Source organism: Schistocerca americana, chromosome 3 (genome assembly GCF_021461395.2).
Source record: "Schistocerca americana isolate TAMUIC-IGC-003095 chromosome 3, iqSchAmer2.1, whole genome shotgun sequence".
Lineage (NCBI taxonomy): Eukaryota > Metazoa > Arthropoda > Insecta > Orthoptera > Acrididae > Schistocerca > Schistocerca americana.
The window spans coordinates 932651863-932676074 of record NC_060121.1 but is presented as its reverse complement, the minus strand read 5'-3'; the positions used below and the strand labels follow the sequence as shown (position 1 = coordinate 932676074).

The 24212-nt window shown below is 39.8% G+C and overlaps 1 protein-coding gene across 2 annotated transcripts in view; it reads left to right on the top strand.

Moving 5' to 3' along the window:
• Positions 1 to 8953: 8953 nt before the first annotated feature.
• LOC124605749 (beta-alanine-activating enzyme) overlaps positions 8954 to 24212 on the top strand; it is a 169807-nt gene continuing 154548 nt past the window's right edge. For both annotated transcript variants that reach the window (XM_047137629.1, XM_047137628.1), the window contains exons 1-2: positions 8954 to 9284; positions 9636 to 9974. In XM_047137629.1, the coding sequence (XP_046993585.1) occupies positions 9067 to 9284; positions 9636 to 9974 (557 nt within the window). In that variant the 5' untranslated portion in view covers positions 8954 to 9066. The remainder of the gene's footprint in view (positions 9285 to 9635; positions 9975 to 24212) is intronic.

The following is a 24212-nucleotide window of genomic DNA, read 5'->3' as shown; positions in this document are numbered from 1 at the left end:
CCAAGAGCTGTAAAAGATCTCTGAATGCTGAAATGTTTTCTTTTTGCTGGCCCGTTAGAAGTGACACTCGTAATGACCGTGGTAATTTAGAGATGCATAATTGTATAAGTGCAGATTCACTGTACGGTTCACTTAGGTACTGGTTTTGTTGGACCATATGCTCAAAAAATTGCGTCACACTGGGAAAATTTGAGTTCTCGTAATTTGGCAAACTAATTAACTGATCTTTAATTCCGCGCTGTGTCGTCTTCGACCAATACGCTGACAGAAAAGCATTCTGAAATTCCTCTACTGAGTAGCATTGCCTCGCGATCGGTCTCATACGAGTTGCCAGTTCGCCTTCCAAAAAACTGCAAATAAATTCAAGTTTGTGTGTTACAGGCCAAGTCGGTGGAAGAGCAAAGCTAAATTGTTGAATCCAATCCAGTGGGTGAATCTGCGTTCTATCGTTTTTAAAAACTTGAAACTTTCTCACTGACAGAAAATGTTTGTAATCGAAATTATCATCTCTGTGTGATGGAACACGTTCAGGATCGTAAGAGAATCTATTGAACTGTGGTTGATCGGAATCTAAGTCCTGTACTCTCTGTAGATTACTCAAATTATACGCGCTGCGTGAGTCTGACAAATGTTCATAAAGTGGCGTCTGTTGTGGTATGTTATTAACTGAAATGTTTTTCATCTCTGTTACTTCTTGTTGTAAACTCGACAATTTTCTACGCAACGTGTTATTAGACGAATCGATCTCATTAATTGTCTGCTGTAAATTTTGAAATTCAGATGTTTGGTTAAATGAAATCGGTGTAGTATCGTCTGATTTATTATCATTATTACTTTCAATAGCATCAATACGACTGGCTAATTCATCATATTTTTCAGTCAGTATTTTTGCCTGATCATCGGTTTTAGAATCGGACGCTTTAATCTGTTTTTGCAACTTACGCGTAGTTTCGCTCAGTTTTTTAACATCAGCTTTGATGACATCGCAATCCTGTGTTAGTTCTAATTGTTCGAATCTGTCTGTCACTGTTTGAATATTTACTGTGTGTGTATCTGTTTTTGATTTAAGATAAGAAATTTCATCACGTAATTCCGCATTCAACTGTTCTATGGTATTAATTTTGTCGGACACTGTAGTAATATTATTGTCTACATATGTCTTCGCTTTCGCGAACATTTTACGTTTGTCTTCTTGTCTTTGTGCAGTGATTGTTTCCATGACTTGTCGTTTTACTTTGTTTTGGTCTTGAATAAATTTGCGGAAACGCGTATCACCGTATTGTATGTGAAGATTAAAGCGCTCGTCAATCTGAGTGTTCTGCTGTTCGATTTCGCGTCTATCTTTGCGTCCATTGTGCGCGAAAGTTCTACCGTCATTGCTTTAAACTCGTCCCGTAATTGTGTAGCTTTTTCAGAGCATTGTTTAGCGACTCCGCTAATTTCGTCTCTGAGTGTTTCTGTTGCGGCTGTTTGCATTTCCCTTAATTCTTGCGCAACAGACTTAATTTCTTCGCTATTTTTTCGTGAACAAGCCTCAATTTCCACGCGCAACTGTTCCTTAGTGTCATGGCACTGCGCGGCAACGGCTCTAATTTGTTCACTAAGCTGTTTGGAATTGTCGTCTAATTTTTTATTTTAGTGTCTGTAATTGTCATCTAATTTTTCATTTAACTGTTTGTTCTGCTCACTAAGTTGTTTGAAATTTTCGTCATTATTGTCAAGTTTTCCATTTAAGTGCTGTTTGAGATTTTCGTTATCTTGTTTGTTATCTTCCGTAAGTTGTTTGACCTGTTCATTAAGTTGTTGTTTGAGATCTACGTTATCTTGTTTGTTCTGTTCTTTAAGTTGTCTGAAATCTTCACTCTGTTTTTCATTCTGTTGTATCAATATTGCCATAAATTGCTCCTAGGTGACATTACCTACTCTATTCTCAGTACTGTTTGATGGTGTATCTACAATTGTCTTGTTTTGCGTGACCATTTGGTCATTCTGTAATTTACAGAAAGGTTTATCAGTCGGATGTACACTGTCAGACACTATTTCGGAATTAAATAGATCCGTCGTACTTCCAGTACACTGTTCATTTTCACTAGAAAAATTTGTCTGAACGTTATTTGAATTTTCCAAATCGGGTGAGTTAAGCTCGGCAGCGCTCATTACAATAGAGCGTCCCGCGTCATCAATTGTCGTCAAATTAACAGAGGAGGCAATTGAGTTCGTTTGTTCATCACTAAGATAAAAGTCATCATTAGTGGTTGGAATGCACTGATTGTTAGTGAACGCAGGATTGTCATCATTACACTGCGTGTCACATGTCCTAACGGTCAAGTTGTTTAAGTCGGTAATTTCGTTCACAATACTTCGCGATACACTATTCACAGTCTTTCGCGGCATTTTTACAGTAGTCACAATTGTTCAAAAACAGAAATAAGCACAATGCAAAAGCAACACACAAATACAACAGAGCAACGAATTGCCGTTGACCTGTAGAAAGAAAGTCACAAGTTAATAAAAGCATTGCGCCAAATCCTAATTATATCTAAGCAAATAAGAGCAGATATCTGACTGTTTTTCAAAAGATTCTCAACGAAATACGATCCTGGACTAGGTGTCGCCAAGTGTAACCTCCCCACAAAAATTTAAAAATGTGGCAATATTATTTAAGAATGCTAATGGACATTGCGCTAAGTGTATCCTCTCCACCGAAATTTTAAAGACAAAAATATAATAATAAATGGGAGCCAAACGTAACCTCCCTGCAATGAAATGTACTGACAAAGCCAATTAAACAAAAATTAGCAATCTGATCCAAGTATAAGTTCCTCACAAAAAAAATAATGAAAAACAATTCAGTGCTAATGAAACTTCAGTGACAATGAAAATTCAATTAAACCGAAATATCGGTCTTTGGCCCTTGTGCAAAAATCAGAATTAATTTCTTACCTCATTGAAACTGCTTGTCAAATTTCTGGTCTTATTGTTGCCCACGGCTTGGAGGAACTGCATTGCAAATAATATATTTTTTTTGAAATTTAACTGAAACTTTTCTTTAAGGGAGGTGGAACGAAATCGTTAGTTCAATTAAATAAATTTTTTTTTGTAAAAATTGCTTTGAAATCAAAATTATTATTGGGGCACTTGTTGGAAATTAATTACAATAAATAAACTTTACATTATCTGATGATTACCTTAATTAACAATATACCTCATTCAGCCTCTTGACCAGAATGCCATGTCGACGCTCGCCGACTCCTCACACACACAACTCCACTCGACTGCTATTACCGACATACTGCACGCAACTGAACTGAGCTACTGCTACCGACAGAGTGCACTGGCCTACTGCTACTCGCGTACTACTCGCAACACTCGCGCGGTCAAGCGCAGACTAACCACGATAATAGGCTCTCTGGTCAAAGATTTTAACGTGCCTCACCATCGTTGCTACGTTACATACGTGTTTCAAGGGGTGTTTTCAGCTGTTTAAAAATTTAGTTTCAGATTAAGCACGATTTAAACAGAAGCCGTTTTGATAGGCAACTCCTACTCTGTAGATGAATGTCTTAGCAGGGACTGTTATACCAACTTAAGTATAAATGTCTATTAGACAACAGTTTTGACACCACTTAGTCACATTAGACAACAGTTTTGACACCACTTAGTTACAACAGCCACGATTAGGTATTTTGTGTATGATAAATTTATTAAAAGTGAATGACAATGTTTCATTCTGACACCGTATTAATTCTGTAAATATTAGCAGTTCCAGTTTACTGTAATGTATTCACCTATTTTGACAATACCCTGACAAATGACCAGGGTAGTATGGATTATATCCAAATGTTTTATCGTTTTTATGTTATACTTTCTGACATGTTCCACACTCACGAGAATCATCTAATTTTTTGGGTCTATGGAACGAAAACTGAATCTAATCTAACCAAATCCAGCAATGGTTTTGAGGTTATTGTTGTAAACCTTGTCTTTGATATAGCCCCACAAAAAGGAGTAGCATATGTTCAAATCTGGAGAATATGGTGGCCAATCAAGGCCCATGTCAGTCCCTCCAGGTCCCCAGACCAAAAATGCGGTCCCAAAAGTTCTCCTCCAGGACATCGAACACTCTCTTGCTTCGATGGGGTGGAGCTCCGTCTTGCATGAACCACGTCTTGTTGAAATCAGGGCATGAAATCATCTTCCAAAACCTTCACTTACCATTCAGTGCTCACCATGCTACAAGGAATATCACACCGATTATTCCATTACTGGACATTGCGCACCACAGAGTCATGTGTTGAGGGTGAAGAGACTTCTTGATTGCTAAATGCGGATTCTCAGTCCCCCAAATTCTCCAGTTTTCCTTATTAATGAACCCATACCAACGAAAGTGGATGCATCGCTAAACCAAACAACAATGTCCATACTAATTCCCATCATGCCCCACGGCCAACTGTGCAGTTTGAATGTCAACGCAAACCATTCAGAAGTAATGACGATTTTATTTTATATAGTTCAATAATATTTATCTTTTGTGGGGTTGTAAACATTGTAATTACTATATCACCGACTGGCCGATGGAAGCGCAGAGCAGCGGCGGCAGCCTCCGCGCGTGCGCCAAAGTCTTTGGTTCTTAATCCTGTAGGTGGCGTTGCTGTCCTTCCAGCTATCGGTAGATATCGTCGCTATTGGCCATCGAATTTGGCGCCTCCACGCATGCGCACTTCCTGCCTAAGACTGGCATAAATAGGGGGCTCTGGTCCTGCCTTAGCAGTGTGTTCATCGCATCTGAAGATGTCGGCCAGTTGCGCTGACAAAATATTGTGGAGTTTTCACTATGACATCTGACGTCTCGCCCGAGAACCATATATACAACAAGTCCATCGGGAAAGCCTCAAGCAACACATCCGATACCTGTACGGGGAGGAGATGATAAAAGAAGTTAATAGTCTTGATAGACTACGGAATAAGAAGAGCAGACTGCTATGTGCACTTACGTTTTTATTAAGATGCTGAGATCATCGAGTTATTCCGACATTCGCTAAGGTGACGCACTTCATAACCTCTGCAGCCGCTAAAAGGATAAAAAATCGAGCAAGCCACGCACTGGTAAGAGAAAGGTTTCACCATACTCGGCGAGAACTGGACTTCGTATCCAGAGAGCTCTTGGCACTTCATTTGAAGATATCGTCAAGACTGTCCGCTGATCCTTGTACATGGGTTGACAGCGCTACTTGGGCGTTCTCAGACTGGAAACGGCAACAAGACGCAGCACGTCAAATTGATAAGTTTCATCGCTTCAGAGACCGTTTACCACAAGAAGAGAACAACGAAGTTCGTAGACGAGCTGTATACAATATAGCGGACAAACCTTTGCCTGACGCGGCGGTATCGGTCTTGGAGAAAGGATTGAACTTCGCACCCACTCCGAGGACACCACCTGTTCTGGACATCATTAGCTCCGTCGAACAAGGCATCCTAAAACTTCCCAGGGAATCTGCCGAGGAGATCCGGCGGGAGACTTGCCGTGCTCTGACACGGGCTCAAGTGCCTAAGACCAATATAACAGCAGCAGAGAGGTCAGTGGTTCGATCTCTACGAGAAGATCCTGATCTTGTGATTTTACCGGCGGATAGGGGAAATGTGACTGTTATCCTCTCCACGTCAATGTATCTGAGCAAGATGCACCAGCTTCTGGACGACTCTGCATATCGCACACTAAATAAGGACCCCACAGCCAAAATTCAGCGAAAAACTTTGGAGCTCCTCAAAAACAGCACGATCTCCGATGTGGTTGCTAAGAGAGGTGCCCGTACCTCCCAGGCTATACGGATTGCCCAAAATTCACAAGGATAATGTGCCACTGCGGCCTATTGTGAGTAATATTGGGGCACCAACGTATAAACTCGTAAAACATCTGGCAGCGCACCTGAGCCCTCTAGTAGGAAAGTGTGAGCATCATATCCTTAATTCACAAGACTTTATTCGTCGGCTCAAGAACTTACGACTCACACTATCAGATATACTCGTGAGTTTTGACGTAGTCTCACTTTTTCCTCGAGTACCATTGCAGGAATTGTTGTTGCTCATTAGCGAGAAGCTGGATGGGGAACTTTTAGACTTATTCCAACATGTGCTCACCTCGACATACTTTTTATTTAATGGACAATACTTTGAACAGACTGACGGCGTCGCAATGGGTAGTCCCCTGTCACCCATTGTGGCTAATCTTTTCATGGAAGACTTCGAGGAGAGAGCACTCCAGACGTCGGATTTGAAACCTACGTGCTTTTGGCGATATGTGGACGACACATTTGTTATCTGGCCTCATGGCATTGCACTGTTGAATGTTTTTCTTGAGCATCTTAACTCGCTTCATCCCAACATCAAGTTCATTATGGAGATGGAGAAAAACAGTGAACGTCCATTCCTGGACGTGTTGGTACGGAGGAAAGAAGATGGCACATTAGGTCACGCAGTGTACTGTAAACCAGTGCTCACGGACCTATACTTACAGGCCACCAGCTGTCACCATCCTTTGCAATGAAGTGGCGTACTGAGGACGTTGGTCCACAGAGCACGAACCATATCAGACTCAGACAGCTCATCCAAGGACCTACTCCATCTGCGTACCACTTTCCAACAAAATGGATACTCCGAACGGGAGATTCGCCATGCCTTACAACCGAAGCGGGTTACCCAACGTGAGGAAGTGGAAGAAGGCGAAGAACAAAGGGGAATGGTCATCTTGCCATACACCGGCGGTGTCTCTTCAAAAATAGGAAGATTATTGAAGAGGCATAAAGTTAAATGAGTCTTTCGTCCGCCGGCAAAACTCAGAGCTCTCTTGGGCTCATCTAAGGACAGCCTTGGCCTAAGAAGACCCGGTGTTTACGAGATTCCTTGTAGCTGCGGCATGTCGTACATCGGACAAATCTTGTCGCACCGTAAAAGAGAGATGCACTGAACACCGACGCTACACTCGTCTGGAGCAACCAGAAAAATCTGCAGTGGCCGAGCATTGTCTCAGTACAGGCCATTCTATGAATTATCAACATACAAAAATTCTCGCATCGACGAGTTCGTACTGGGACAGTGTTATTAAGGAAGTGGTGGAAATACGTAGCTCGACGAATCTTGTAAACTGAGACATGGGCTTTCAGCTTAGTACAGCTTGGGATCCAGCACTGGCCATACTGAAGTCGCTTCGAGCAGCGAGGAGTACTATTGGCCATAAGACGGATGACGATTCGCCACCAACATAAATATTCTGTTGACAACGGGAGGATAATCAAGGTGCCTACGTGGACGCGCATTTTTGCTTGCGGCTTCCGACAGAGGTCGCTGGGGCGGCCGATGGCAGCGCAGAGCAGCGGCGGCAGCTTCCACGCGTGCGCCGAAGTCTTTGGTTCTTCATCCTGTAGGTGGCGTTGCTGTCCTTCCAGCTATCTGTAGATATCGTCGCTATTGGCCATCGAATTTGGCGCCTCCACGCATGCGCACTTCCTGCCTAAGACTGGCATAAAAAGGAGGCTGTGGTCCTGCCTTAGCAGTGTGTTCATCGCACCTGAAGATGTCGGCCAGTTGCGCTGACGAAATATTGTGGAGTTTTCACTATGACATCCGATGTCTCGCCCGAGAACCATTATACAAAAATAAATGCAGTTTGAACATTGAAATTGTACTTTCACTAAAAAAATTCACATTCTAAGAAATTACTTTTTACGTAATAGGAGTTATAATCAATATTTATTTGGCTTGGATACATCTATACAGTTTTTTTCCTTCTCCTGAAAAGTTGTGAAAATGGACTTATGCCTTTCAGCTCCGACCGATTCATTTACATCCTGTACAGAAGCCAGACGACAGTTATAAGAGTTGACGAGCATGAAACGGAAGCAATGACTTAGAAGAGAGTAAGACAGTTGGTTCCCATTGTTATTCAGTCCGTACCTTGAGCAAGCGTCAAAGGAAACAAATAAAAGTTTAGGGTGGGAATTAAAGTCCAGAGAGAAAAAATAAAAACTTTGAGGTTTGCCTATAACATTTTAACTCTTTCAGAGATAGCAAAGGTCGTGGAAGACCAGCTGAACATAATGGACTGTGTTGTGAAAAGAGGATATAAGATGAACGTCAACAAAAGTAAAGCAAAAATAATGAAATGTAATCGAATCAAATCTGGTGATGCTGAGGGAATTAGATTAGAAAACAAGACACTAAAAGTACCGGTAGTAGATACGTATTTGGCCAGGAAAATAACTGATAATGATCGAAGCAGAGATGATATAAAATGTAGAGTGACAATGGCAAGAAAGCGTTTCTGAAGTAGAGAAATTTGTTACCATCGAATATAGATTTAAGTGTTAGGAAGTGTTTTCTGAATGTATTTGTACGGAGTGTAGCCATGTATGGAAGTGAAACATGGACGATAAACAATTTAGACAAGAAGAGAATAGAAGCTTTCGAAACGTGGTGCTACGGGAGAATGCTGATTAAATGGTAGATCACTTAACATGCGCTAATACTGGACAGAATTTAGAAAAAAATAAATTGGTGGTACAGGCTGTCTAGGAGGAGGGATCGGTTGACAGCACACATTCCGATACCTCAAGGAATCACCAATTTAGTACTGGACGGAAGTGTGTGGGAGAAAAATCGTAGAGGGGACCAATAGATGAACACAGTAAGCAGATCCCGGAAGGATGTAAGTTGCGATAGTTATTCGGAATTGAAGGACTTGTACAGAATAGAGTAGCATGGAGAGCTGCATCAGACCACTATTCGGACTTAAGAACACAACAACAAGAGTCTCAACCCCGTGGAATCGCTTCCTCACAGATGTAAATTGCCGGTTTCAAGTGACATATCTTTTTGAAAATGTTTGAATATGGTAAGCGTAGTTGCACCAAAGACCTTCCGCTTTGAGCTTGAGTTGTTTACGTTGTGTATTAGAGAGTGAAAAATGTAAACATTGTGTTTGTTGACTCATCATTTAAAATGTCATACACCTATAAAACACATCCCTTGTTCCTTAATTCTAAACGATGAATAGCCGTCTCCTCCAGAAATATGGCGACATTATATGATTTATTTGAGGCTTCTGTTGCAAAAAACGAAGTGAATGTTGCGCTAGTGTGGAAAGACTCTGATGTTTCTTCCGTCAAGTACGGTCTTCTTCGAGAATGTGCAATCAAGATTTGTGAGTTTTTAAGTGAAATTGATCAAGAAGGATGCTTCGTAGGTATTTTAATGGACCGCGTTCCACTTCTGTGCAGTGTTGTTTTAGGGTAAGCTTTTTATAGTGTAGTAGAGTATGCATATGAAGAATGAGAATGCTGTTAGTACTTGTATGTATGTATTGTTATCAGTTGAAAATATCGTAGTACGATGTATGTAAATAACTCATAGTATGTTGTTTTTTGCTGTAAATGTAGGTTAAATATTTTAAGTTAATAGGTGTAAGGTAACCTACTCGGTGTTGTAAGTACACTACCTGTAGCCTACATAATGTAATCAAATGGGACCAAATAAAATTCACCCAATGTATTGCGATTTATGTGGATTGTGATGATTTGACACTAGCATCTGTTTATTTGTGCAGATTAATATTTCGTTTTCAAACCCTTTTTTATTTGCAGTGTACTGAAGAAGCGATTAGCTTTTGCTTTTATAGATGATAAATCGTCTTGCCAACGGAACTTGAGTTTTGTGCGAAAGCTGAACATTTGTTGGATAATATCAACATCTGATGTGTCACAGACTCATCTGTTGAAGTACGCAAGGCTTAATAAGAGTATCATCTTATGTGGTTCCACAATTTATTTGTGGGATATAGGATCTGAAACAATTATTAATCAGCCAAAGCTGCACAATAAATTCAGTTATGCCTATGCTGTACAAACGTCAGGCACAACTGGGAAACCAAAGATCGTTAAAGTTCCTCACAGATGTGTAATCCCTAATATCCTGGACTTTGGGTAAGTAAACAATTAATAACTGTTCAATGAAGACATACTTGCTTATATGATTTCTTATGAACGTGAAGAATAAATTATCATATCTGTTGTAAATGAATGGTCGAGGAGAGAGATTTTGGGGCTACAAAGACAAAATAAGTATAACAACCTGAAAAGATACCTCCGTAAATACCAATGTCAACAGAAGCGTTGCCTCCCTGCATACACAACTTAAAACACTGATTGGTGCTCTTTGCTAGATTGATAGTTGCCACGGTATTTAAAAAAAGTGGGCTGGTTTTGTTTGTAGAACAGTTAGAAAGAAAATTGAAGAGACTCCCAAAAAACATGTTAAAATAACATGTTAAAATCACATGTTGGACCCCCCCCCCCCCCCCCCCCCCCCCCGAAACCTTGGTTGTGGCGACAGACAGATTTGTGGTGCAGCCCAAGATCTAGGTTAGGTTGTAAGGTGACAATTTGTTTGTGAATTGGCAAAGGCAATTAATGTGAAACCAGAAGATCTGGTTGTGGTAACAAATTGACCAGTTATGAAGACTAATGTTTATATGACATACTGAAAAGGGAGGTGGGGGTCCAATACATAACATTTTTCCAAACAATCATGAGTTTGCCTTCATTGTAGAAATGTCACCTTGTGCTTGCTCATCCAAGTTATACTTTTAGGAAAAACAGAAATTAAAGATCTATATGGCACTGCGGGCTCGAGGAAGTTTTGGGCTTAACATCTTGTAAACTAAACTCAACTCTGGCTGGCTGGATTAGGATTTGAACCGTCACCTTCCAGAATACCAACCTAGGGTGCTATACTGTACCATGTATATTGTGCTGTGGGCTCAGGGAAAGGCTTAATAATTTAATTTGCAATAGGGTGTTTGAGAAGAACACAAATGAAACATAGAAGACTTATCTTCAGAATTGAGAAAAACTGGAAGTAACACGTGAGATTTGTAAACACGGAGAATGAAGACAGATAGGCATGGTTACGGGAAGGTAAATGTTGTTACACATGTAGCATTCCTCCAAGCTGCATACTATGCACCACAAAATCGAAGGTATGTTAGCTCTCAAGTCCATAGACACAAAACTGAATGTGAATCAGACAGTTGTTATCACCCTTTGCTCACAATGCCTCTACACACACAAAATTTTACTTGTGATAAGGACCACATGCACGATGAACATCTAAGGAGAGGTTTTTGTAAATGAAAGCTACAGTGGAACCTCTTTTATCTTGACTAGGTGCTGTAGCTCATCCATATTGTCAAAAATCTGAATAATCCAGAAAGTCAGAAAAAAATTAGAATGACACAGGTTACAAGCCAAGAACATGCTCGTATTTATTTCACATAAATCCACCAATTACACAATATTTTAATCAAAATTTTGACCAGATATTGAAAAAAGCAATGTTTTGTACAAGGAAATAATCAGTATGTTTCCTTTGAGTCAGATTTGTATGTCATCTGTGTTCAGCATGATCATACAGGCCTTTCGTTGCTGTTAGTTTGGCTGAAATTGTGTTCATCTGGCTGTCCAAGTAAACCTTTACATTGTCCAGGAGCTTCGTTGCCTCTGTATGTGTTATAATGCATTCACATTGAGCGTCAACATCATCAGTTAATTGATTAGTTCTTTGTTATCATCTGTAGACAAACAATGGCAATAATATTGTCATCAGAAATCATTAGTTTGAGCCTGAGATCTTTACTTTTCTGTTGTTGTTCCAGTGCGACAACATTGAAGTTCCAACACCAAACTCACCATCAGTGTGTTTCAGCAATCCTCCTTTATCCTTTAATTTTTTGTCCATGTGCACTCTGAGGTCTTTAGTTACTTTCTGGTTGTTGTTCCAATGTGACAATGTTGTAGCTAATAATCAGCATTACTGTTTTTCAACAGTTTACCTTTATCCATCCTATAGAGTGCATCTAACTGTTTGTCCATGGACTCTACCATCTTCTTCCTCTTTCATGCTATTTTATGTTTGAACAATACTGTACTGTAGAACTCAATATTAACTTTTCATATGACATCATTCCAGGATCTATGAATGACAGGTGATTCAATTTAAATTTAATGTTTATCATCACTGATTATTGCCACTATTTGGAGAGACATGAGAATATTGGCTGTAGGGATACAATGGACAATTGGTATTATTTTGTTAAACTGCACCAAGGAGGTTGATGGCAACAATACTGTCACCTTTCCACAAACAGGCCAGTGGAATTAGATTGTTGAGTGAGCAAGCTCACATATTTTGTGTTTTCTTGGCAGTGAAAGTAAATTTGCTTGCTCAATATATTTTGTGGTGCACTCCAAGACAACGATATTACTAAACAAGTACAGCGATTAAAGTCCATGGATTTAAAATTAATTTGACACTATACAGCAATAAATGTTTAAAACGTTTTCATAAATGAACTAAAATAACTCCAATATGGCAATGAGATACACTGGCCCACTTAAATGGCGGCACATCGTCCGACATAGCCAATCTAACCTGGTGTCTTTTTGTAAGTAAGTACTCTTATTAACTTTAATAGGTCGAACATAGGTAAAGTCTAGATCACATCCAATGCAGAAAAACATGCTGAAGAGTACCTTATTAAAGCTATTGACATATACTTTGGCTTTTCACCAAAACGAGTTAGGCAGCTTGCCTACACCACTGCAGTTTCCTGTCAACGTAAAATACACCACTCTCGGACCAACTTTGGAATGGCGGGACCTGATTGGTTTTCGGGCAACTAGTTAGGCATGGTGTACTAGCTTCAACAAGCACAACACAGCCTTGTTTTTTGGCAACCTGAACAATGTCTAGACAAGACTGAAGCTGACCCCTGGTGACACCTGAAATGTACACTATGTGATCAAAAGTATCCGGACACCCCCAAAAACATATGTTTCTCATATTAGGGGCATTGTGCTGCCATCTACTGCCAGGTACCCCATATCAGAGACCTCAGTAGTCATTAGAGATTGTGAGAGAGGAGAATGGGGTGCTCTTTGGAACTCATGGACTTCGAATGTGGTCAGGTGATTGGGTGTCAGTTGTGTGATACGTCTGTATGCGAGATTTCCACACTCCTAGGAGGACGTCGTTATCGGGAGAAAGGAAACTGGCGTTCTACGGATCGGAGCGTGGAATGTCAGATCCCTTAATCGGGCAGGTAGGTTAGAAAATTTAAAAAGGGAAATGGATAGGTTAAAGTTGGATGTAGTGGGAATTAGTGAAGTTCGGTGGCAGGATGAACAAGACTTTTGGTCAGGTGAATACAGGGTTGTAAATACAAAATCAAATAGGGGTAATGCAGGAGTAGGTTTAATAATGAATAAAACGATACGAATGTGGGTAAGCTACTACAAACAGCACAGTGAACGCAATGTTGTGGCCAAGATAGACACGAAGCCCACGCCTATGACAGTAGTGCAAGTCTATATGCCAACTAGCTCTCCAGATGATGAAGAAATTGAAGAAATGTATGATGAAATAAAAGAAATTATTCAGATAGTGAAGGGAGACGAAAATTTAATAGTCATGGGTGACTGGAATTCGGTAGTAGGAAAAGGGAGAGAAGGAAACGTAGTAGGTGAATATGGATTGGGGGTAAGAAATGAAAGAGGAAGCCGCCTGGTGGAATTTTGCACAGAGCACAACTTAATCATAGCTAACACTAGGTTCAAGAATCATGAAAGAAGGTTGTATACATGGAAGAACCCTGGAGATACTAAAAGGTATCAGATAGATTATATAATGGTAAGACAGAGATTTAGGAACCAGGTTATAAATTGTAAGACAATTCCAGGGGCAGATGTGGACTCTGACCACAATCTATTGGTTATGAACTGTAGATTAAAACTGAAGAAACTGCAAAAAGGTGAGAATTTATGGAGATTGGACCTGGATAAACTGACTAAACCAGAGGTTGTACAGAGTTTCAGGGAGAGCATAAGGGAACAATTGACAAGAATGGGGGAAAGTAATACAGTAGAAGAAGAGTGGGTAGCTTTGTGGGATGAAGTAGTGAAGGCAGCAGAGGATCAAGTAGGTAAAAATACGAGGGCTAATAGAAATCCTTGGGTGACAGATGAAATATTGAATTTAATTGATGAAAGGAGAAAATATAAAAATGCAGTAAAAGAAGCAGGCAAAAAGGAATACAAACGTCTAAAGAATTAGATCGACAGGAAGTGCAGAATGGCTAAGCAGGCATGGCTAGAGGACAAATGTAAGGATATAGAGGCTTATCTCACTAGAGGTAAGATAGATACTGCCTACAGGAAAATTAAAGAGGCCTATGGAGAAAAGAGAATGACTTGTATGAATATCAAGAGCTCAGATGGAAACCCAGTTCTAAGCAAAGAAGGGAAAGCAGAAAGGTGGAAGGAGTATATAGAGGGTCTATACAAGGGCGATGTAGTTGAGGACAATATTATAGAAATGGAAGAGAATGTAGATGAAGATGAAGTGGGAGATGCGATACTGCGTGAAGAGTTTGACAGAGCACTGCAAGACCTGAGCCGAAACAAGGCCCCGGGAATAGACAACATTCCATTAGAACTACTGACAGCCTTGGGAGAGCCAGTCCTGACAAAACTCTACCATCTGGTGAGCAAAATGTATGAGACAGGCGAAATACCCTCAGACTTCAAGAAGAATATAATAATTCCAATCCCAAAGAAAGCACGCGTTGACTGATGTGAAAATTACCGAACTATCAGTTTAGTAAGTCACAGCTGCAAAATACTAACGCGAATTGTTTACAGACGAATGGAAAAACTGGTAGAAGCCGACCTTGGGGAAGATCAGTTTGGATTCCGTAGAAATATGGGAACACGTGAGGCAATACTGACCCTACGACTTATTTTAGAAGCTAGATTAAGAAAAGGCAAACCTACATTTCTAGCATTTGTAGACTTAGAGAAAGCTTTTGACAATGTTGACTGGAATACTCTTTTTCAAATCTGAAGGTTGCAGGAGTAAAATACAGGGAGCGAAAGGCTATTTACAATTTGTACAGAAACCAGATGGCAGTTATAAGGGTCGAGGGACATGAAAGGGAAGCAGTGGTTGGGAAGTGAGTGAGACAGGGTTGTAGCCTCTCCCCGATGTTATTCAATCTGTATATTGAGCAAGCAGCAAAGGAAACAAAAGAAAAGTTCGGAGTAGGTATTAAAATCCATGGAGAAGAAATAAAAACTTTGAGGTTCGCTGATGACATTGTAATTCTGTCAGAGACAGCAAAGGACTTGGAAGAGCAGTTGAACGGAATGGACAGTGTCTTGAAAGAAGGGTATAAGATGAACATCAACAAAAGCAAAACGAGGATAATGGAATGTAGTCGAATTAACTCTGGTGATGCTGAGGGAATTAGATTAAGAAATGAGACACTTAAAGTAGTAAAGGAGTTTTGCTATTTGGGGAGCAAAATAACTGATGATGGTCGAAGTAGAGAGGATATAAAATGTAGATTGGCAATGGCAAGGAAAGCGTTTCTGAAGAAGAGAAATTTGTTAACATCGAGTATAGATTTAAGTGTCAGGAAGTCATTTCGGAAAGTATATGTATGGAGTGTAGCCATGTATGGAAATGAAACATGGACGATAACTAGTTTGGACAAGAAGAGAATAGAAGCTTTTGAAGTGTGGTGCTACAGAAGAATGCTGAAGATGAGATGGGTAGATCACATAACTAATGAGGAGGTACTGAATAGGATTGGGGAGAAGAGGAGTTTGTGACACAACTTGACTAGAAGAAGGGATTGATTGGTAGGGCATGTTCTGAGGCATCAAGGGATCACAAATTTAGTATTGGAGGGCAGCGTGGAGGGTAAAAATCCTAGAGGGAGACCAAGAGATGAATACACCAAACAGATTCAGAAGGATGTAGGTTGCAGTAGGTACTGGGAGATGAAGAAGCTTCCACTGTTTGCGATGTGATAGTGAAGTGGAGACATGAGGGGACACGTACAGCACAAAAGTGTACAGGCTGACCTCGTCTGTTGCCTGACAGAGACCACCAACAGTTGAAGAGGGTTGTAATATGTAATAGACAGACATCTAACCAGACCACCAAACTGCATTAGGATCCAGTGCAAGTACTATGACAGTTAGGCGAGAGGTAAGAAAACTTGGATTCCATGCTCGAGCGGCTGCTCATAAGCCATCTTCCCAGTAACTGCCAAATGGCGCCTCGCTTGGTGTAAGGAGCATAAACATTGGATGATTGAACAGTGGAAAAACATCGTGTGGAGTGATGAATCTAGGTACACAATGTGATGATCTGATGGCAGGGTGTGAGTATGGTGAATGCCCGGTGAACGTCATCTGCCTGCGTGTGTTGTGCCAACAGTAAAATTCGTGGGTGGTGGTGTTATGAAGTGGTCGTGTTTTTCATGGAGGGATCTTGCACCCCCTGTTGTTTTGCATGGCACTATCACAGTGCAGGCCCACATTGATGTTTTAAGTGCCTTCTTGCTTCCCACTGTTGAAGAGCAATTCGGGGATGGCGATTGCATCTTTCAACACGATCAAGCACCTGTTCATAATGCACAGCCTGTGGTGGAGTGGTTACACGACAGTAACATCCCTGTAATGGACTGGCATGCACAGAGTCCTGGCCTGAATCCTATAGAACACCTTTGGGGTGTTTTGGAACGCTGACTTCATGCCAGGCCTCACCTACCGACATCGTTACCTGTCCTTAGTGCAGCACTTCACAAAGAATGTGCTGCTGTTGCCCAAGAAACCTTCTAGGACCTGTGAGAGTGGAAGCGGTCGTCAAAGCTAAGGTTGGGCCAACACCATATTGAATTCCAGCATTAGTGATGGAGGGCACCACAAATGTGTAAGTCATTTTCAGCCAGATGTCAGGATACTTTTGATCACATAGTGTAGATGAAACTGGAATCACAGCCATCCAAAGACTGATAGAGTAGTTGCTTACTGTAATTACCTCAAACAGGGAGGGTAACAGCTGCTGAAAGAGGAACACTTATCACTAGTGCTTGAGCTGTTAGGGCAAATGGGAATAGTGTGCCACCTTTTCTCATACTCTGTAGGGTTAACTTCAAGCTCCATTTTGTCTGTGAAGTCTAATCTGATCAAATGGGGTTTGTTGGATGAAAATGACGACAAATGCAACTGCGGCACTCGACAGGACATGGAACGTCTTCTACAATGCCCTGCCTGCCCCCACAGATGCACCCTCGACGATCTATGGCTGGCTATAGAAGAAGCATTGGACATTGCCCAATACTGGGCAAACAAATTGTAGTTTCCGGGCATGAAAAAGTAAAGTAAGTATCAGAGACGATCCTGTTGGGAGCAAAGGTAGTGCCTATCTTCGAGGGTGAATAACAGAAACCAGCCTCTTGAATACATGCAACATTTTGTGGTACATGTTCAATGCTCCAAAGGCCATCCTTGCTTGTTACTAATTGACAGCCATAGCTCCCATTTATCCTTTCAAGTCAGATTTTTGCAGGGAAAGTGGTGCCAGACTTTTGTCTTTTCCTGCTCACTATAGCCATGAACTATAGTCCTTAGACAGAAGTTTTTACTGCCCCTTTAAGAAGTTTGTAAACTCAGTGTGCAATGTAAGAGTGACAACAAACAAATGACCAATGACAATATACAGCCTCCCAGGTATTGTGGAGAACTGCTCTGCAGACACAGGTTCACCCAGAAATATATTGGTTGTATTCAAAGTGACAGACATCTCTCCCGTAAACAGGAACATTTTCACTGATAGTAACTTTCAGCCTTCATATGTAACAGATAGACCTGATCCTAATGCTGTTGCTTGTGGTTTAATTGCTGAAGCTGACCCTTCAGTTGTTCACAAATGTGATGGTAAGCCTATGCTGTCAACAACAAAGCCTGAAGAAGTCATGCCGTTTGAGAAATCACAGCCGTGAAAGACAAAGAACAAACATAAAAGAACTTCAGCAATAGTGAGAATTTGTGAGAAGATTCTTCAAGATGAAGAAGATGAGGATGAGGCTGACCTGTTTCTTAGGATTCTTAAATCATTTTCTTACAACATTCGAGGTGATGAATGGATTCAGTGCACAAGTGCTCATGTGTTGTGTTAAAAATAGCATGATAGGGCTCTTTTATGAATGTGTGAACTGTAAAGATACTATTGAGCATTCAGATAAAGACTGATGAAAATATTGGACATACTTTTATGTCAAACTGTTTGTATAACAATGATAACACAAATTACTTTTTGTAATTTTGCCATAAATTTGCAGGAATTTATATTAAAATTTACTGTGAATATTAAGATCAATACATTTCCTGTTAATTAACCAATGTCATAACTAAGTTAAATGATAAAATAGTATGTGCCATAGGTTGGCTTACTTGGTATTACTGTGCTAAATATTTTTTTATGAATAGTCAAACAGTGAGAAGCCATAGTTATGCTGAAGCCATGTACAAATGTTCCCACATAAAAGATCTTCTTCTTCTTTTCCTTCATCATTTGTCCCACATGCCTGTGCGGTCCACTACGTAGGTCCAGTGTCTCTATTTCGCTCTTATCACGGGCTGCATCTGGGTGGGTGTTCACGCATTTAAGGTCTTTATGAATTGTATCAGCCCAGCATTGCGTAGCTCATCCTTTGGGTCTTCTGCCAACGACTTCAAGTTTGTAACCCGCCTTGGCAGTAGAGTCATCACCGACCTGTAAAACGTGCCCAAACCATTGAGGACGACTCTTCTGCATCTTGACTTGAATTGGTGCAACATCAAGCTGTTTCCTAATGATGTCATTAGAAATGTGATCTAACTTAGTGAGGCCCACTGTCTACCTTAGCATCTTCGTTTTCATTATACTTATGTGGTATTCTGTCGCAAGACATAGAAGGTCAATGGAAATATTTGAAATAAAAGCTGGGGAAAAAAATCTAGAAAAAAGTGGGCTAATCAGCTCTGGTGTCCCCTACTTCCAGAATATCAAACACTGTACAAAAAACAAACAAGTAATTTATGAACTGGTGATCCAGATTAATAAGGGGCAGGTACTGCACCTACCACATAGAATTAAGGATTTACAGTTCAAACCTCAGATAAACATTTTGATTCAAAAGAGAAGAAAAAGAAGTTCATGCCCCTCTACCACATGTAGGGAGCCTTTCATCTAAAGTACGTCAGACTCTTGCGAAACTCAAAATGAAATCCCTCTCTTACTCTCAACCAAAGACAGCCATTTTTGTCATTGTAGTGAAGGACAATCTGATTAAGTATGACGGTGGCTTCGGCTTGGTTAGAGTGTAAAATGTAGTACTAATTTCTCAAAGTCGACGGTGTATTGTCCACATTTGTATTGCCTAGTACCCTTCATGTGTGTCACTAATATGTCCATTGCAGATGACATGCAGCCAGTATATATACCATTGCCACCTGTGTGGCATCTTACCAGCTGTTTGTATCTGTGCCTACAAGCTTGTTGGCATAGTCCAAAAGTTTTGTCAGACAGGAGGGCTGTATTCTCAGTCTTATGGCTTGCTCGGAAGGTGATAGGATATTTCTCAACTAAAATACTCAAAGAAGAAAGGATTTTTTTATGGTTCAGTTGATCAAGCATTACACCATGCAAAATGAAGGCACCTACCATCATCTGTATGGGAGACTGTTGTTATCATTGTAAGTGAGGTTTCTATGTGTTGTTAATACTGCAAAGAGGAATATTTTTCTCCAGGCATTGGAGAAACTATGGCAGAGTATTTCGCTCAAATCACTGTCATCACACTGAATCTAGTTTTCTGCTTCCAGTCAGGGATTGTTGAGGGGAGCAGCTGAGACCTCAGTTCGGCCAGTAGTGAAGTTTACAAATGCACTTTTTTATGTATGAGAGCCGGATTTAGTTTTTTCTATAATACATTCCATATCGCAGGTTTCTGGCATAGTTAATCACAATATATTGTGGCACCTCTCCACAGCTTCACAGCTTGCAAGTACATCCCCCACAATTATTTTAACTTTATGTGTGAAGAAGACGATTTACTGATATATGCTATGAAACTGGTTTAACTATACCTCTCAGACTTGGGAATGATCGAACATCTCCAAGCAGCATCGCTATTGTTCAATGGCCTACTAGACTTGGGAGTTCAGGTTGGCTAGAACCTGACCTGGTATTCTCTAGAGATACACATTAGTATCTGCAGGTGAGATTTTATGTAGCTGTTGAGTCAGAAGATAATGAGCCATTGGGAGGAAGACTGGATGAAACTGACAGTCACTTTTGCTTGTTTGAAAATGTGTAATGTGAGTGTAACTTTGTTTACTTATTTATGTATCCCATGAGCTAGTTTTGTGCTTTTTTACATGATAATGTATGACATAAAAAACTATATTATACACAAGAAATAACTGACAAGAGCTCTGTAGGGGAACAACTGATAACTGCATTTGGTAATTTCATACAGTAGCATCAAATTACAAAAATATAAAAGTCAAAATAGACATTTATTAATTACTAATAACATTTATTGTGAAACTATAATCAGTAACAGACTGTCCTATGTTAATTAGATTAATTGGGCTCCCATGTAGTCTTTTACAATGTAGAAGCAGTGTTTCTGGAGTACCTTTTTTAGCATTTTGCTAAATTCATTGAGGTAACTTATGTTCTCAAGTACGCCTTATGTCTCACACTGCCATGATTGTTATGCAAATGCTTGTCCACTGTAAAGGTATTATTTAAATAGCAGGTTAAGTTTTCGTGCTCCTCATCATTCTTTGTAAACAACTGGATATTACATGGATGAAACAGACAGTTTCAAGGACACGTGAGATAGACACTTCATAGAACGGAGTATTTGTACTAGGGGGTACTGAAACTTGCTTCAGTGTTTTAGTGATTCTTTTCTACATGAGGAATATTCCTCTGTTTTTTTCACTCCAGAAAGAGATTCCATATGTGATGAGAGTGTCTTGCAAAGTGTACTGTTTTGAGTGTTTCATTGTCACAGACGCTGCTGATGACGCTGAAAGAGTATCAACGGCTACTCAGTCCATGTAAAAGTTTTTCCTTATATGTATTTGTAAATGTCATCCATCCATATTCCAAGAAGTTTCGTTACTTTTTGTTGGTTGATGAGAGTAATGTCAATGACTAAATGATCAATTTTAGATGCTGACTGTTGTGCAGAAGTAAAATTTTTGTGTGATATCTCAGGTTTTCTTTGATTTAGTGATTAATGGTGCGCTTCTAGGAGTTTTGCCAAGGTGTTGTTTTCATTTTATGCACCATTCTGTGGAAACAACAACTAGGCAGAACACCTGGAAACACGCCATGTTTTCTTTGCCCAGTAATAGTTTGTTGCGGTTTAACCAGCTTATTATTCTGTTGTTGATTTGTGAATCATTTGTCTTAGTTCCTGTGTCAGATGATTAATGAGTAGGACATTTATAATGTGGTAAAGTTTTTAATGTAGCTTGGGAGATCATTAATAAACATTATAAATAAAAGTGGACTGAGTATTGACAACTATGGAGGGCCTTGTTTGCCAATTTGTTCACTGGATTGTACAGTTCCCTCACTTTGTGATATGATTACCGAACTCTATTACCTGACCTGTAGATAGGATCGAAATGTGCCCCTGTCCCATAATTTAGCATTTTCTGTAGTAGTAGTAGTAGTAGTAGTAGTAGTAGTAGAAGTAATGCATATTTTTCAAAATCAGATACTTTGTTGAGATGCAGGAAATTCCTGGTGTTAGCTTTTTTCCATTAAATCCTGTATCATTTCATTTAACAAAGAGTATAGAGGCAATTAATAGATTTTCTCCTTCTGAAGCTAAACTGTTGTTAACTTAGTAAGCAGTTTTTACAAAAAAAATTATAACCCAATTATAAATTGTTTTTCTGCTGACCTTCGAGACTCTCACTAAGATAGATCTGAGCCTATAATTATGTGTGTCCGTTTTATGACCCTTGCAAGGTTTTGTGTGAAGTGGTTGTAGCCTCATTCAGGCCTCATGGAAGAGGGAGAGAGTGTCCATCGTGGATTTTTAGTCCCTAAACTCTTTTTAAAATTACTAGAGTGTTACAGAATCAGTGCGTCAAATTCTATATTCAGTTCTGCAGTCATACATGCTGGTTGGTGCAAGGAAGGAAGCTTAGTTACTTGCACAGGCATTTCTCTTAAATATGCCTTCAGGATTCACATCTACAGTGTGTTTATGGTTTTTATTTGTATTTGTCATCATTATTGTTCCTGTACAGCTACAAGCAGTACTGAGGACAATGGAGAAGGTAAGTCATAAAAATAGTACAGTAGTCCTTGTTTGCTCTGATGGCCTCTGTGCTGTATCATTCATTCAGCACAAGTACCCACCAGAAAAAAACCACCCAGTACATCCAGCATACTCTCCACCTACAGTAAAGGCAACAGATAGATGAGTCACCCATTGGGTAGCTGCAATATGGGAATCCAAGGAAATGAAATTCGTGATGCAGTATCCATGAAATTATATTCTGAGCACAGAATTATGACATATACTGTTCACCTACATGCCATTGCATCCCACTCAAGTGGGATTGTTACTTCAAAATTTTCCATACAATCCAGTCAATGAGTGCATCAAAGAGGGGATGTAGAGTGCGTGGACTATGCAAGAATTGACTTCTTTAGGAATAATTAGGTGGCAAACATTCTAAAAATCCCCACCCCCTGTGAGGTGAGCTAGGCAGGAGGTGATGGATAGGTCACATTGTTTGGTTCTTTGATTATATCAGTAGAAAAAGACTGTTCCAAATAAAAATGAAAGCCAATTAAATTTACTATAAAATTATCTCTATACGTATTTGTAGAATTCCCAATGGTCTTTGAGATATGCATTGGCGAAAATTGATGATATTTGAAAAAATCATTTTTTCCTCTCTCCTTTTGTCAAAAATTTATGTCTAGTGCCTCCCACAATCTTTATTCAGAAAAATTGTCAGAGAGGAGGTTGTAGAGCATTAAATTTCCTTCAGTGTGATGTACACTTTTGCACTTTATCTTCAGCAAACCAAGAGTTATAGAATTTCTAAGATGTAAGCTCAGTATCAATGCTCCTCTAGAAATAATTGTCTCGAGTGCCTGTTGTATTTTGACTGCTGCTTGCTTTTTTATGAATAACAACATTTTAACAATGGAAATAAGGTAATTTCAATTGAAACACTACACTTTTTTATAATTACAACTTATATTATTATGATAATCACAGCCTTTTCCTGAGGGCTGAGAAAATCATGTCAATAGTGACAGGTGTTGTGGGAGATGATTTAATCTTATGTTATGGTGCAGTCACAGTTGGCAAATGAGAAATGGTAAAAGTGGAAAACTTGAAATTCATAAAAATCAAACTGTCATGGAAAGATTGTGTACTTCCTCCTTTCTCAATGAATAGGAAAATCAAGACTGACAATGAAAAAGTTGTTGTGGATCCATTCTTGTTTTTTCAGTGAGTCTACATTACCAAGAGATCAGATGACAATTTGAAAAATTATATCCTATATGAACTGGCTCTGTACCTTCTGGGATTCATCAATGAAAGTGGAATGAGGAAGTGCAGAAATCAGCACTATACACACTGTTTAAGGAAACTGAAAAGGATCTTATTTAACTAACTTTAAATTTGTTGTTGGGATTCCTAGTCCACGAAGTTGTTTGGTAAAAGTAGAGAACTGTATCAACCATTTGTGATTGTTATGTTAGATTTCTGAAGACCCATTATCATGGAAGAGATTGTACCATCATTTCTGATGGTACGCTGACGCATGAGAGAGCACAAAAGCAGCTGAACAGAGTCGATCGTAATGACCCAGCAGATGTGTGATGTCAGTCTCAGTTTGGAAATTGAAATTAAAGTCAAACAAAATGGTTTCCTTTCCAACTTTCATAGTAAGAATCAGCTGATAAACCTACTGTTGATGCACATGCAGAAAAATGGGATAAATATGCTCCAAGCTTCAGGTGATGCTAGAGTTGATATTGTGAAGACAACTATCAACAAATTGCAGAATTCCTTGGTTGCTGTTACTGGAGAGGACATCGACTTAGCTGTTGTCTTGGTAACCAAACCCCAACTGATCATGACATTCTGCTGGTAAAACCTGTAAGGGAAGAGTAAAGATGGGTGCATATTCCTCACAAAAGCTGCAACAGGAGTTGAAAATGAAGGACAATGCCCATTTGTTATTCTTACATGCATTTATAGGGTGTTACACAAC